At 38.5% G+C, this 15,859-nt stretch overlaps 1 protein-coding gene and 1 long non-coding RNA gene across 4 annotated transcripts in view; one reads left to right on the forward strand and one right to left on the reverse strand.

Moving 5' to 3' along the window:
- The window catches only part of TTC21B (tetratricopeptide repeat domain 21B), a 77,900-nt gene that overhangs the window by 22,968 nt on the left and 39,073 nt on the right, over positions 1–15,859 (reverse strand). For both annotated transcript variants that reach the window (XM_038584706.1, XM_038584705.1), the window contains exons 19-22: positions 12,904–13,010; positions 6,481–6,669; positions 4,766–4,876; positions 3,433–3,514 (exon numbers count right to left, since the gene is read on the reverse strand). In XM_038584706.1, coding sequence (XP_038440634.1) covers positions 3,433–3,514; positions 4,766–4,876; positions 6,481–6,669; positions 12,904–13,010 — 489 coding nt within the window. The remainder of the gene's footprint in view (positions 1–3,432; positions 3,515–4,765; positions 4,877–6,480; positions 6,670–12,903; positions 13,011–15,859) is intronic.
- On the forward strand, positions 9,257–14,342 carry LOC111094186. Of its 2 annotated transcripts, XR_005384634.1 has the most exons (4): positions 9,257–9,467; positions 10,641–10,718; positions 13,597–13,702; positions 14,029–14,342. It is a non-coding gene; the product is annotated as an uncharacterized LOC111094186 (long non-coding RNA). The 2 variants fall into 2 exon arrangements; XR_005384633.1 differs by lacking the exon at positions 13,597–13,702.

The following is a 15,859-nucleotide window of genomic DNA, read 5'->3' on the forward strand; positions in this document are numbered from 1 at the left end:
CCTACTGGAAGGAGAACCACCCTGGGTTCACAGCATCCAAACCGGGGAGCTCTGATCGCCTGTGCCACTGGCCCACCGTGGAGCCACCAGGGTTGACAAGAACTGAATGACAGCTCTAGGACTTCTCTGAGCCTTCAAACTCTCCTTGGTAAAAACACAGCTAATACACAGGACTGTTTCCACCTTCCTTTCCTGTCCTCCCTATCCTTCCCCCCTCCCTCCTTCCGTCTCCCTTCTTTCCTTTGCTCCTTCCACTCTTCTTTCTATTCAATATTCACTGAGCACTAAGCTGACCAGATACTGTTCTAAGTCCTGGAAACACAGCAGCAACGACACTTCCGGGCCACTTGATATTTTTGTTCTGTGATTTATAATTTTTGTTTTGGGAGCATCTGGATGGTTCAGTGGTTGAGCGTCTGCCTTTGGCTCAGGTCATGATCCTGGGGTCCTGGACAGAGTCCCATATTGGGCTCCCCACAGGGAGCCTCCTTCTCCCTCTGCCTATGTTATGTCTATGCCTCTCTCTCTCTGTGTCTCTCATGAATAAATAAAATCTTAAAAAAATAATTTTTATTTTGGTTTCTTTTACAAGGGTGATATTAAAACACACACACAAGGTAGAAAGCAGAGCAGTAAGAGGTGTTATAGATACAGGATGGCCATGGAAGGGCGCTCTCAGGAGACCAAAGAGAAAGGCAGAGGACTCAGGTGTCCTGTTGATACTGTGGAACCTTTGTGACACTCCCTGCATCACCTACTTTTAAACTTCTTGTACGTAAGAGAAAAAATTAAAAAGCAATAATTACTTGGGCCACTGGAATTTCGAGGGGGGAGGGCATTCTCTGCTACTTTCTGTTTTCAGCAAAAAGCATTCCTGAACTGTCCAGAGGCAAGGAACAGAAACCAGGGTGAGTTACGAGAAGAGAGCAGTAAAAATCTATGTGAGAGATGACGGTGGAGACCAGGTGGCAGCAGCACAGGAAGCAAAAGGTGATGGGATTTCAGATTTACCCTGAAGGTAGAGCAAACAGGGGATCTGCTGACAGACGGGATGTGGTACAGAGAAAGATGAGCCAAAGGTCACTCTAAGGGTTAGGGCCTGGGATGCTAGGGTGGCTCAGGGTGCGAGTCCCGGGATCGAGTCCCATGTCGGGCTCCCTGCATGGAGCCTGCTTCTCCCTCTGCCTGTGTCTCTGCCTTTCTCTCTCTCTGTCTCTCATGAATAAATAAATAAATCTTTAAAAAAAAAAAAAAGTGTTAGGGCCTAAGTGGGTAAGTAGTGATGCTATTTCCTAAGGAGAAGAATGAAATAAGGAGTAGATTTGAAGGGAGGGAAAGATACACTGTTCTCTGTGGACATGTTAGGCTTGAGATCCTGGGACAGCCGAGGGGGAATGTAAACAGGCGGTGGTGTGTAGGAGTCAGCACCGGAGATGCACATCTGCAAGACACCAGCACACACACAGCACATAAAGCCACAGGCTTGGATGAAGTCAGCCAGTGGGCTGAATGGATTAAAAAAAGATTTAAAAGTTCAAGAGCCATGGTCTAGAACATTCTGAGATTTACAGGTCATAAAGAGAACACAGATCTAACAAAGGGGTGGACCGTAGGAAGGGGAAAGCCCAGGTAAGGCTAGCAGGCCAGTAGCCAGTGAGAGCCCTTAACGGGGAGGGGGGTAAAGGAGGGGCCGTGCTGAGCACAAAGAGCCCAGCAATCCACGTCAGAGCTAAGAAGTGGATGCACTGTGGAAGGAGCCTCGGTGTCCATCGACAGACGAATGGATAAAGAAGCTGTGGTCTATGTAAACAATGGAATATTCCTCAGCCATCAGAAACGACAAATACTCACCATTTGCTTCGACGTGGATGGACCTGGAGGGTATGATGCTGAGTGAAATAAGTCAATCGGAGAAGGACAAACATTATATGGTCTCATTCATTTGGGGAATATAAAAAATAGTGAAAGGGAATAAAGGGAAAGGAGAGAAAATGAGTGGGAAATATCAGAAAGGGAGACAGAACATGAGAGACTCCTAACTCTGGGAAACGAACTAGGGGTGGTGGAAAGGGAGGTGGCCGGGGGGTGGGGGTGACTGGGTGGCGGGCACTGAGGGGGGCACTTGACGGGATGAGCACTGGGTGTTATTCTATATGTTGGCAAATGGAACACCAATAAAAAATAAATTTATTAAAAAAAAAAAGAAGTGGATGCAGGATCCGATGCGGGATCCAGCCGCACCGAGTGGCTGGCTGCCCTGCAGAAGGGGCTGCCCTGGGCCCCGGAGGCGAGCTGACACAGGGGACACAGCACGGGTGGATGCCGCCTACAGGAAATCTGCTAGGAAGGACAATGCAAGAATGGAGCAGCAGCTGGAAGGAAGAGTAACTGGAGAGTTAAGAATGGGTTCAGCAACTATAGCCAAACTGTGGAAGGAGCCTCGGTGTCCATCAAAAGATGAATGGATAAAGAAGCTGTGGTCTATGTATACAATGGAATATTCCTCAGCCATTAGAAACGACAAATACCCACCATTTGCTTCAACGTGGATGGAACTGGAGGGTATTATGCTGAGTGAAATAAGTCAATAGGAGAAGGACAAACATTATATGTTCTCATTCATTTGGGGAATATAAATAATAGTGAAAGGGAATATAAGGGAAGGGAGAAGAAATGTGTGGGAAATATCAGAAAGGGAGACAGAACGTAAAGACTCCTAACTCTGGGAAACGAACTAGGGGTGGTGGAAGGGGAGGAGGTCCACCAGCAACTGGGTGGCGGGCACTGAGGGGGGCACTTGACGGCATGAGCACTGGGTGTTATTCTGTATGTTGGCAAATGGAACACCAATAAAAAATAAATTTATTATTATTAAAAAAAAAAGAATGGGTTCAGCAAAGGGCTCTCACACCATGCTCCTTGCAGACAGAGGAAACAACGACGGGGGCAGGAGAGAGAAGTGGAGGGAGAGAGCCCTCCAGGAGGTGGTGGGGGGCTGCGCGCGGGGGGCACACCCGGGGAGGACAGTCGCTGGGGGCAGGCAGGCCTGGTGACAGGCCGATGGAGACCTTCTCTTCCAGTCGTTCCTCCGACTCAAGTAGGAGGCAGCATTTTTAGCTGAGAACAGGGAAGGGGGAAAGGGGACTGGAGGCTTGAGGAGGGAGGAGAAAGTGTACAAAGCAGTTGGAGTGAGAGAATTCACTAGAGAAACACAGCAGCTGCCAGGCAGCATGTGAGGGCCCACTGGGGTCTGTGGTCATAATTCAATGGGAGGCCAGTCAATGGTGTTGCGTTTTCCTTACAGCACTTCCTGCTGCTCAGGGGCAAGTGTGGAATAAGTGGACAGCTGGGTTCAACCGAGGCTTCCCCAACAGGCAAAGGGAGGAGAAGAGAAGTGATTGTGTTATAAAAACATAATCAGTGGATATTTACCTGGTTTGCGCTCTAAAAGCTGCTGTAAATGAAACACCGCTTGTTCATAGTCCTGTTTCCTGAACATGAGGTCGGCCATCATCTATAAAGGTAAAAGTTGGTTCTAAAAATATTGCCGAAAAAAAAAATAAAAATAAAAATAAAAATAAAAATAAAAATATTGCCGTATTGACAAAGCGTATCCTTTCCTGTCAAGATTTAGGGCTACGTAAACACACACGAAAAACAAGAGGAGGGCAAAGTTTATAAAAAAGAGCCGTTTAAAATTCAAGTACACCTTCAGCAGATTAGCCCTGATATCAGCCTAACGGGAGATAATTAAAGATGTGAAACAGATCGCTCTGCTCACAAAACTTTATTTTTAGCAGAAAATATGTCTCAAGTGGTTATTTTAAAAATAGAAATTTGAAGGGAATTGCACACTCTATGTGTTATCATAGAAAAGATGCCTCCCTGGACGTGGCTAAAATGACGAGAAGATTTTTAAAGACCCCAAACACTCTTAAACCCTAAATATTTCAAAGGAATAAAATGAGCAAGATCTACTGAGCTTTTCTTATTGTGTGTTTTAGAAGGGATACTTTTTATATTTCTTTTCAGCCATAATGATAACTTCCAGTGAACCTCACACACTGTCATCTATGTAGCTGTTTGAAAAGCAATGCATACCTCAACCCAGGCAAAAATGAGGAAGCAAAGCAAAACTCAGAAACACACCATCTTAGAATGACAGTTTTTTTCTGTAACTCCAACAAAAGTCCCACAGAAACTTTTAAATGAGTCCAGCATCTCTGGCTAAGTACAAAAAACTTAGTCTTTAGCAAATGGTAGCTTTATCCCGTGAATTCCTCCTGACGAAGGATCCTCTTAGGCATGAAGGAAAATTAACGAGACCCAAAAGCGTAAGTAAAGGCTAGACTAGGTTTACTATTCTTTGTTTCTTAAGAAACAAAAAGATTCTTGGTCTTTATTGGTAAAATGTATTAATGATGTTAAAAATATTATTTCTTCCAAAAGCCAACACAAGCTAGGCCTAAGTATTAGTTTTATCGGGGTAAAATTTGAAACCTCCACATGAAATATAAAACACAATGCCTTGGGGATCCCTGGGTGGCTCAGTGGTTTAGTACCACCTTCAGCCCAGGGTGTGATCCTGGAGACCTGGGATCGAGTCCCATGTCGGGCTCCCTGCCTGGAGCCTGCTTCTCCCTCTGCCTGTGTCTCTGCCTCTCTCTCTGTGTCTCTCATGAATAAATAAATAAAATCTTCAAACAAACAACAAAACAAAACAAAACCACAATGCCTTTACAGCACTGAAGTCTCCTGGACTAACCATGGTGGCAGCCTCATTGTCCTGGTCACTCTGGAGAAGTAGAGCACATTGCCGGAGGCAGGCATCTGGATCTTCCTGTGCCAGGTATAATCGTGCCAGCTCCAACATTATCTGTACAGAAAAAGTGCAACACCAGTCAGAAACTGTTTTGGAATAAAAAATGAATAAGGAGGGACACCTGGGTGGCTCAGCAGTTAAGTGTCTGCCTTCAGCCCAGGGCGTAATCCTGGAGTCCCGGGATTGAGTCCCACATCGGGCTCCCTGCATGGAGCCTGCTTCTCCCTCCTCCTGTGTCTCTGCCTCTCTCTCTGTGTCTCTCTCTCGAATGAATAAATAAAATCTTTAAAAAAAAATGAATAAGGAAAATGTGTGTGACTTTTGTGTGACCAAAAGTGATTGCAGTAAACATGCCCAGCACGACAGGCAGGAAAACTATAGGCATGTTCGGCTTTACTTTCTCCAATACTGGAAAAAAAGGAAAAGAGAAACACAAAGCACTGTGGAAAGGATGCTGATCTTAAACCAGATATTAGATTCTAGTCTAGGCTTCTCCACGATGGGCCCAAGTCCCTGTTACCTCTTGAAACCTGTTTTCTCATTTGAAAAATAAAAAGCTTGAAGCAGATAATTTCTAAGGTATCCTTCAGATTTGAAACCATGATTCCAACTCCTTTAGCTGTCACTAAACAAGGTACCTGTTTGGTTATGCCTTAAAGGTTCTTTTTGCCTTACATCTGAGTTGTATTAATTTTAAAAGGTTCAATTTAAAACCTTAAATTCTAACATAGGGTTGTCTTTTGTTCTACATCATGAAATAAGTCTCAGAGACAAATACCATATGAGTTCACTCAGATGTGGTGTTTAAGAAACAAAACCAAAAAGCAAAGGGGAAAAAAAGAAGAGAGAGAGGCATAAACCAAGAAATAGACTTTTAACCACAGAGAACACATGGAAGGTTACCAGTGCGTGTGTGTGTGTGTGGGGGGGGTGGGGAATGGGTGAAATAAGTGATGGGGATTAAGGAGGGCCCTTGGAGTGATGAGCACGGGGTGTTGTGTGGAAGTGCTGAATCACACTATATGGTACATCTGTAACTAATATTACTTTATGTTAACCAGAACTTAAGTTAAAAAAAAGAAAAAAGAAAAATATACATTTTTTTAAAGAAAAAATCATCTATCAAGTTCTGAGAGAGTAACAGGATTTTAGTTTACATAACCAGACACATAAAGAAGTTTTCTATACCAGTATTATCCTTACATTTATCCTCATGCTGTGCCAATTGAGATAACAGATTCTAGTCACACTTTTGTTCATATCCACCAAACAGCAATTGAAATACAGAGGTATGCAACCACAGTTTAGTAAACTCAACTGAATCATCTAGATCCAGATATTTGAAATTGAGAAATTGTTTTACAGTGATTACTAAAATACAGATTAATATAAAAAAACTCCAGAGCTTATGGATTTTCTTTATAACACTTTACCATAATAATTTTTAAAGCTCTAACATTAGTGTAAGGCATCATAAGTATTTTGAAGAATTTCTAGAAAAGATGCTTATTTTTCAGCTTGTATTTTTATGACATTTTTCTTTTCTTTCTTTCTTTTTTTTTAAACAAATAAGCTGGTCAAAATTTTACATTTGGGGCCACAGTATAACAAATGACATCTGGAATAAAAGGTGGTGAAAATTTTACAAAGGTACTGACCTTATTATCTGTATCACAGTGAACAAGAGCCTCTCTATAAAACTTAATTGCTTTTTCATAGTCTCGCTGAGCAACAGAATGTTTTGCAATCCCTGCACAAATTTCAGCTGCTAACTGTTTCTGTGCGGGAGCTGCGTCTGGCTGTTCCATCTGAACACGCTTTAGTACCCGAGTTTGTAATTCTCGAGCCTAGAAAAAAAAATATGGATAAAAAGGAATTTTAAAAAGAAATAGAAAATAAATGAAACAATTCTCAATAACTCACACACAGCATAATTTTACAGAAGATCTACTTATGCCTTATTGGCCCTCAATCTAACAAAGCCTGATCCAAGGAAAATGTCTTAATTGAGGTCTTAAACATGCACTTGTTTGCAAATGAGCCAGCATGCACGTATCTTTCCAACTGAAGTACACAAAAATTACGGAGTCTTTTCCCACTGTAATCAGGATTATGTACAGAAAGCTCACTAAGGAGGAAATGCAACCATGAAACAAATATTTGAAAAAATAATCTAGGTGCTGTAATTAAATAAGTGGAAATGTAAAATGTTTATTAAATTAATAAACTACTATCTAAACATTATTAAATCAAATATTGGCAAGTCTCAGGCACTAAGTACATCCATATATTGTTGATGACATACAAATGAGTCCAATCTTTCTGGAGAACATCCTCACAAAACATGCTAACTCGATAAACTAACCAGACTATTGAATCTAGCTGGTTTACTCTTTGGAAGGCTATTATGGATATTACTTAGAAGAAAAAAAGAAAACATGTTATCTGTCATAAGGGAAAAAATATCTTTTGTTTGTCGTAAAAACACAAAAAGAAACAACAAGAAAAAAACAAACCTGAGAGCAACTCAAATGTCTAATGACAGAGAAATGACTATTGACTGGCAGAGTTTATGTAAGGTCCAGTGCTAAACACACCCAGGAAGGGAGGGGTGCCTTCGAGGTGAGAAGGTACAGTAGGTTGCTAAGCTGGAAGATTATGGGCCTTACTACCTACATGTTTGATTTCTGAAACACTGAGACCTTCCTTTCGTAATTGATAGAGAAATCCTATGTTTTAGGTCTTCACAATAAAATTTAACTTTGAGCTATAGATAAGCATCCACTAATGCATTCATGCATTCATTTAACAAAGAATAAATGGCCACCATCTGCCACACATTCTGCTACACACAGGGAGCCCTTCTGGGCACTCTTGTCAAAATGTTGGTTGACAATTGGTCTTTGATGAAGATGGTCTAAAGCTGAGTATTCTTTAGAACCAGAGGTCATAATATTAATTTAAGGCATCATAATAAGCGTTCTTTTAGAAATGAAAGAGGAAAGATTAGAAAAATAATGGTGTATAGAGCATGTAGTAAAGATTAATACTGTTTCATGAAATTTTTATTTTGGTTATACTAATGTATGTTTACTTAAGTACAGAGGGATGTGTACACAGGATTGTTTCATGTTGTGTTGTATCAGCAAATATTGGTGTGCATGGTTTTGCACATAGGTGCACAAACATCCACTCTTACACACAAAAAAACTCTGAAACAATTGGTCTAAATAGACTGATTGTATCTGTTTCGCAGTATCTTTTACACCTGTTGTGCCAGTTTAATTATTAATTCTACCTTCTTCCCTTTCAAAAGTATTTGATTTGAATCATAAATTCTATGGTTATTCTACGTCTCAAGGATATACAATTCATTCTCTAAATAGTCTAATTTTTACCCCTGCATCAACTAAATCTCTACAAAGTCAGATAAGATCTCATTAGCTTAATTTCCTAGATGTTGTGATGCTTTGCATTTTCTTTTTTTCTTTTTAAGATTTTATTTATTTATTTGAGAGAGATTGAGAATACCAGTAGGGAGAGAGAAGCAGGCTCCTTGAAGAGCAGGGAGCTAGACATGGGGCTCAACCCCAGGATCCTGAGACCATGATCTGAGCCAAAGGCAGATGCTTTAACTGACTAAGCCACCCAGGTACTCCTATGCTTTGAGTTTTCTTAAAGGTAAATAATCAGGGCACAGTTTTTTGAGCACAAATTTTTTGCATTTCCTATTAAAGGCATTTCATAAAAGAACACTCATAAATTATTATAAGTATATACAATGATCATTAGGAAACATTTTCATATAGAATAAAATTTTTTTGAATAATTGATACCATTCCCTATGTTTTCCCTTGGATTCCAGAAAGATCAGAACTAAATTTAATTATCTGTTACAATAACTATGTTGACTTTGATTGTCAATATATTTAACTTTTCTCTTCCTCTTCTTATTTTATAAATTCCCTAAAATCCTTGGATAGAATGAAGCTTAAACATCTTATTCCACAGACTTAAATACAATCTGTTCATATTAATGAAAACTATATAAAGTTATGAAAGTCATAAAATTGTTAGTGTTTTATAGCATATAGGTTGTTTATATCTGATTTAGATTTTATTTTCACAAAAAAATGGTTAATATGCCAAAAGTGGACTTTTTTTCCCTATATTTGTTCCTGCAATTAAAAACTTAAAATAAGTTTCCTTTCAGTCACTCAGCTAAAATTTTAAGCACCTATCATGGAAGACAGATTTTTTAAGATGACTCCCATGATTCTCACTTCTTGGTCTTCACTCCCTGGTACGATCATCACCCCTCTCTGTGTGAGGTGTAACCTTAACTTGCTTGTAACCAACAGAACATGGCAAATATACTGGAATGTAACTCCCACGATTACAGCACATAAGACTCTGTCTTGTTAGCAGACTCATTCCACAGTCCTCCTCCCTTGCTGACTTTGAATAAGATAAGTAGTCCTATTAGCTGGCCTACCAGGGAAAGAGCTGAAGAACTTCTAGGATCTGAGAATCTCTAGGATCTGCAACAAGGAGCAAACAAGAAGCTGGAGCTCTTGTCTTATAGCCTTGAGGGAATGAATTCTACTAATAACCTATATAAGCTTGGAAGTAGATCCTCCACCAGGTAAGTCTCTAGATGAGGACCCAGCCCTGGTTACAACTTGACTATCTTGACACCTTGTAGAGGACCCAGCTAAACCATGCCCAGAATACTGACCCACAGAAACTGTGAAAAAAATAAATGCGTGTATTGTCTTCACCAACTAAAATTTATGCTAATTTGTTACACAGCACAGAAAACTAATGAGTCAAGTATTTGCTAGGGGCATAAAACATGAGACTATACCCACACTCATGGAAATTTTAATTTTAGCAGAAAGATACATAATAAAATAACTACCACAAATTATGAGTTTTATGGCTGAGAAATACCAGTCCCTGTAGGAGTACATAATACGAAACCTAACCTGGTCTTGGAGGTGAAGTGAGATTTAAAGAATTATTGGTAGTCACACCCAGGTGAGTTTGGGAGAAAGAAGGGAGATGGAACTAGAATATAGGCATTAGGAATTACAGGTGAGGGATACTATTGCTTAGCCAGAGAATTAGAAGGAAAAATGGCTAGAAATACAGAGAAAATTTACATCAGGTAAGTTTGTTAAATTATTTGGTTTTTATTCTAGAAGGAAGCTTCTTCTATAGGGCAATTACTACTACATGTTTATAAGCCATGGAGTGACAAGATCAGGTCTGCCTTTCAGACTAATTATGCTGGTGTTGGAAGAGAATAGGGATCAGTGAGGAGGCTATTGGAGGCATCTGGCAAAAGATAATGCTGGACGGGGCTAAAAGGTGACAGAGATGACAGAGATGGAAAACTGTGGAGTTATTTCAGAAATCTGAAATTTTTAGAAAGTAAAATTAATAAGACTCGGGGCTTCCTTAAATGTAGTACGTTTTTCCACTTCCTAAAATGTTTAGCAACTATGCAAAAATATTGTGATGGAACCCTTCAAGTCCTATAATTTGGGGATTAGGCTCAGTAAATGGCTCCTAAATAAATGAACTTAAAATATTAAAAACTTTTATGACATTTATAAGTTTTTATTTGAACTGTAACTCAAGATTTATCATTTTGGAGATAAGAATGCAGAGAATGTTAACAAGAAGAATTTTATGGTTCTTTACATTTTATTAAAGATGAATAATCTCTGTGCTATAACATATAAGCTTAAAATTAGTAAAATTTGGTTCATTGACATTGTCTAATCATGTATACTGTTTATTCTCCTCTTAGTGTTGCTTGATGTATCTGCTCAGATAACATAAGGACTCATGTAACCAGGGCAATGGGACTAGCAGTATTCATAAAAAGGTAAAATAGGCCAAATTCACTTCTGAAATATTTTCGATGTCTGAATTTACTAAAATTACACGTTCCTAGTAGCTAATGGTAGCTAACCTAAGGTTAGGTATAATTTTCTTATCATGTGATCAGAAAATACGGATTAAAACATACCAACAATTAAGGATAAGATATTAACATTTTAAAGATTACATGTTGTAATGAAATCATAAACTTAGATGGGTATCACAGAAATCAATTCATTCACAGCTAGAATAAAAAAAATTGGACATTTTGACAAGTTATTGAAATATGTCATTTTACACACATAAACACACACACACACACACACACACCACTATTAGCTAATGCTCAAAGTCAAAATATTTGATACATTTTTTGGAGAATGCAGAACTCTTTTGAGTACGTGAAAATTAGGTCAAAAGGTGGCAAGCAGTGTGGTCTCCTAAACACAGGATTACTAGTGAAATGCTCTATGTTCCACTTCAAGCTCAGAAAGATGTAGGATAAATCAATGAACGAACCTGACTTAATAGACACATGTTGAACTAAGCACTCAGTAATGACAGAAACACATTATTTCAAATCTACATGGAACCTATACCAAGATTTATTATAAGATAGAAAGCAAGATTTAACAAATATCAAAGGATTGAATCGTTCAAAGTATGTCTTTGACCACAATGGAATTAAACTAGAAACCAAGATCCAAAAGATAAAAAGGACTGAAATATAGAGAACAAACTGGTGGATGCCAGAAGGGAGGGTATGGAAGGATGGATAAAATAGGTGAAACTGATTAAGAGGTACAAAAAAAAAAAAAAAAAAAAGGATAGCAAGAAAATCAGAACTGCTTGGAAATAACCAAGGAGGTAATCAAAGTGGAAAGGAGGAATATTATGAACTGAGTAATAATAAACTTTATTTATTATTTAAAGTTTAAAGGAGGTAGCTAAAGCAATGCTTAGAGAAAAATCCATTACCTTAAAGGAACAAGAACAGAACTAATGCCAACTAATCCATTATCTAACATACTATTTGAATAAGCTAGGCAAAGATCAGCAAACCAAATCCAAAGAAAGTAGAAGAATTTAGTTAATGAACTAAAAGGAAAAACATTAATGAAGCAGAAAAGGCAAAAGTAGTTTTTTTTTAAAAATATTAAGATAATTAATGCCTGCCATAATTTATTATTAATAGTAGAAGGAAAATAAAACAAAATCTCCTATATCAGGATCATAAAATAAGTCCTTTTTATAGTACTTGCAGACATTCAAAAATAAGATATAATGAAGAAATTGATGTCAATCAACTGGACAATTTGATGAAATGAACAAATTACTTAAAAATGCAACAGTTCAAACTAATATAAGAAGTTTAAAAATAGTTTAAAATCTGGAGATGTTGAATTCACTAATAAAAACCTTCCATCAATGAATCCTCAAGATCCAAATGGGTTTTAATATTGAATTGTTCTAAACATTAAAGAAATAGCAACAGTCTTAGAGATCCAATCTCCCTCATGAACACAGATATACAAATTTTGAACAAAATATTAGTATCTTTAAATTTCAGCAATATCTTTTTAAAAATCACAACAAAGTGACATTTATTTAAGGAATATAAGGGTGGTTTAACATTTGAAAATCAATCGATTTAATACACCACATTAACGGGGAAAAATAGGGAGAAAAGTCATGAGCATCTTGATAGCTGCAGAGGGTGAAGTTGATAAAATTTAAGTCATCTATTTAAAAAATTGTCAACAAAATAGAAATCGAAAAATCATCAAAAACCATCAGCTGCTTAGGAATACAATTAAGCAAATGTGTAGAAAACCTCTTCTTAGAAAACCTCAAAATATTAAGAGAAATTAAGGAAGATATAAATAAGCAAAAGAGAAAAAAATGAGTTCAAATTCTGCCTGTGACCTAGTCATGTGACTACACAAATTATTAAACCAAGTTTCTCAGCTCTAAAAGAGAATTAAAAATATCAACTCATTCTAACTGTTATAATAATTAGCAATAACACATTTAAGCAGTACAACCCACTGGCATTCAATCATTATTTCTATTTTGGCTTATTTTCTGTGGCAGTTGGGCTGAAATAAATTGTCTTCCTCTTATATGTGGCATATTCCCTTCTGCTCTGACCTCCCACCCCACAACCATTCAGAAACAAATGCATATACCCGTTGTAATGAAGTGATTGCATCATCAGGTCTTTCCATTTTACTATAAACTTTTGCTAGAAGAACATGAGAACGTCCATCTTCTATTAGAGCTGACAGTTCATTTACTATAAAAGAAGATAGTGAGAACAAATATTCATTTTAAATGAATGTTTACATTTTCTACAAGTTTTGATAGTGGTCTTACAAAAGAACGGTTTGACTAATAGTGAAAAAAAGTTGAAAAACTTTGTTGGTTAATTGAAGAATGGCCAAATTAAAAAAAAAAAAAAAAGATTTAGGATAAAAACTAGCTGGAAGAAAAGTTAAAGGACTAGATAACAACAAGGTTTTCCTTTTTTTTATTTTTTAAGATTTTATTTATTTATTCAAGAGAGACACAGAGAGAGAGGCAGAGACACAAGGCAGAGGGAGAAGCAGGCTCCATGCAGGGAACCTGACGTGGGACTCGATCCTGGGTCTCCAGGATCACACCCTGGACTGAAGGTGGCACTAAACCGCTGAGCCACCCCGGCTGCCCCAACAAGGTTTTCCTTAAAAGTGTATTAAAAGATAACAATGTAACAACATATAGGAATTTCAATTTTCATTTTTAAGCCTATAAACATCTTTGTTTATTGAGGTCATTAAAAAATAATAGAGACAAGTTGCTATGGGCAATTAAGAAGGTAACTGCTGTTTTTAAAATAACAGGTACTTGATACGTGATGAAATATGGACCTTCAGAGCACCAACTTTGATGGCAATATGGTTTCAAATCTAGGCCTTCTCATTTACTAGCTATTTAACCTTGAACAAGGTACTGATCCATTTTGTGCTTCTCTTTCATCTGTAAAATAGCAGAAATAACAGTACCTATCTCATAGGGTTGCTATAAAATTTAAAAAGTTAGTAAGTTATGAAATAAGTTGCATGTGCAAAGCAATTAAAATAATCTAGTTAAGTACTATTTGAATACCTGGTATTATTACTTAGTGATTTAAGAGCAATAAAAAAACCCTAGATAAGTAATAAAAATATGTTTCTTCCACTATCAAGTGCCACATGTATATCAAAGTGGTTTATATATATTATTTATTTCAAATCTCAGCCTGAGGGGCAGGTTCCATTATTGCTATTTTACAGGTAAGAAAAGCCATGAGATGGCACAGGAACGAGGAGACTGTCACATGGGTCAGAGGAGTAATGTTGCGTACATGAGAAGGGCCCCACAGCTCTCTCTGAAGACTCTCTGAGGGAAATGGGAGATGGCTGTGAGCTTGAGCAGACAAGAGCAGATCTATTTCATTTAAAGGCTCAATGTATCTACCCTACGACCCACAATTGCACTACTGGGTATCTACCCCAAAGATACAGATGCAGTGAAATGCCAGGTCACCTGCACCCCAATGTTCATAGTGGCAATGTCCACAACAGCCAAACTGTGGAAGGAGCCACGATGTCCTTCAACAGATGAATGGATAAAGAAGATGTGGTCTGTATATACAATGGAATATTACTCAGCCATCAGAAAGGATGAATACCCACAATTTGCTTTGAAGTGAATGGAACTGGAGAGTATTATGTTGAAATAAGTCAATCAGAGAAGGACAATCATCATATGGTTTCACTCATACATGGAATATAAGAAATAGTGAAAGGGATTATAAGGAAAAGGAGGGGAACTGAGTGGGAAATATTAGAGAGGGAGACAAACCACGAGCGAGTCCTAACTCTGGGGAACAAACAGGGTTGGGGAAAGGGAGGTGGGCGGGGGGCTGGGGTGACTGGGTGATGGGTACTGAGGAGGGCACTTGACGGGATGAGCACTGGGTGTCATACTGTATGTTGGGAAATTGAATTTAAATAAAAACAAATGGCAAAAATAAAATAAAATGTAAATAAATAAATAAAGGACTGCAGCTGCCAGGTTGAGAGAAGTTACAGCAGGGCTGTGGGGCTGAGGACGGAATAGGGAGTAGAGGTGGCAGGTCACTGCCACAATCCACTGGAGACGACGGCAGCTTGTACAGGGGGGGGCAGCTGTGGAACCAGTGACCCAGACTGGGGTTCTGAATATATTCAGAAAGTATAATCAACAGTCGGGGACCAGGGTGACAGCTAGGATTTGGGCTCTCAGCACGGCCAAGAGGATGAAGCTGTTACTGAGACAAAGAAGGCTACAAGGGGAAGAGATGTGGGGAGGCAGCTCAGGAATTCCTGTGCAGACAGGCCAAGTTTAAGATGCTTATTAGAACCCAGGTGCTACTTCTGCTACATGAAGGTGGGCGTGTCAAGGAAACTGAGCCTTACATTGCCGATTTAAAGACGGGGGTAATCATAATCACCTCAAAAACAAATGTGGACATTAACGAAATTATAATGAAATGCTCAACAAATATTTATTACGTGAAAGCATTTATATTACATAAATGTCATAAACTTACACCCATATAAGCAGAACGTGCCACTTGAATCTCTTTTTTTTTTTTTTAATTTTTATTTATTTATGATAGTCACACACACACACAGAGAGAGAGAGGCAGAGACACAGGCAGAGGGAGAAGCAGGCTCCATGCACCAGGAGCCCGACGTGGGATTCGATCCCGGGTCTCCAGGATCGCGCCCTGGGCCAAAGGCAGGCGCTAAACCGCTGCACCACCCAGGGATCCCTCTCTCTTCTTTTATAACCTTTTCAAAACTGCATATGCACATGTAAGGCCATCTGTAGTGTTTCAAGCAAGGTCTGACAGACCCATGTAAATATTTTTATGAAACTAATAACACTTTATATAGTAAATGCATCCAAAATCAGAAGAATTTAAATACCGACTTCATCAAAGCAAATTAAAATACCATTTTGAAAACCTAGGAAACGTACAGTGGGCTGACCTTATCATGTATCTGAAGACATTTACAGTGGATATGACACTGGCAAAAGCAAAATAACTCAGGGCAACAAAATGGAAGGTTCCCA

Source organism: Canis lupus, chromosome 36, assembly GCF_011100685.1.
Source record: "Canis lupus familiaris isolate Mischka breed German Shepherd chromosome 36, alternate assembly UU_Cfam_GSD_1.0, whole genome shotgun sequence".
NCBI lineage: Eukaryota > Metazoa > Chordata > Mammalia > Carnivora > Canidae > Canis > Canis lupus.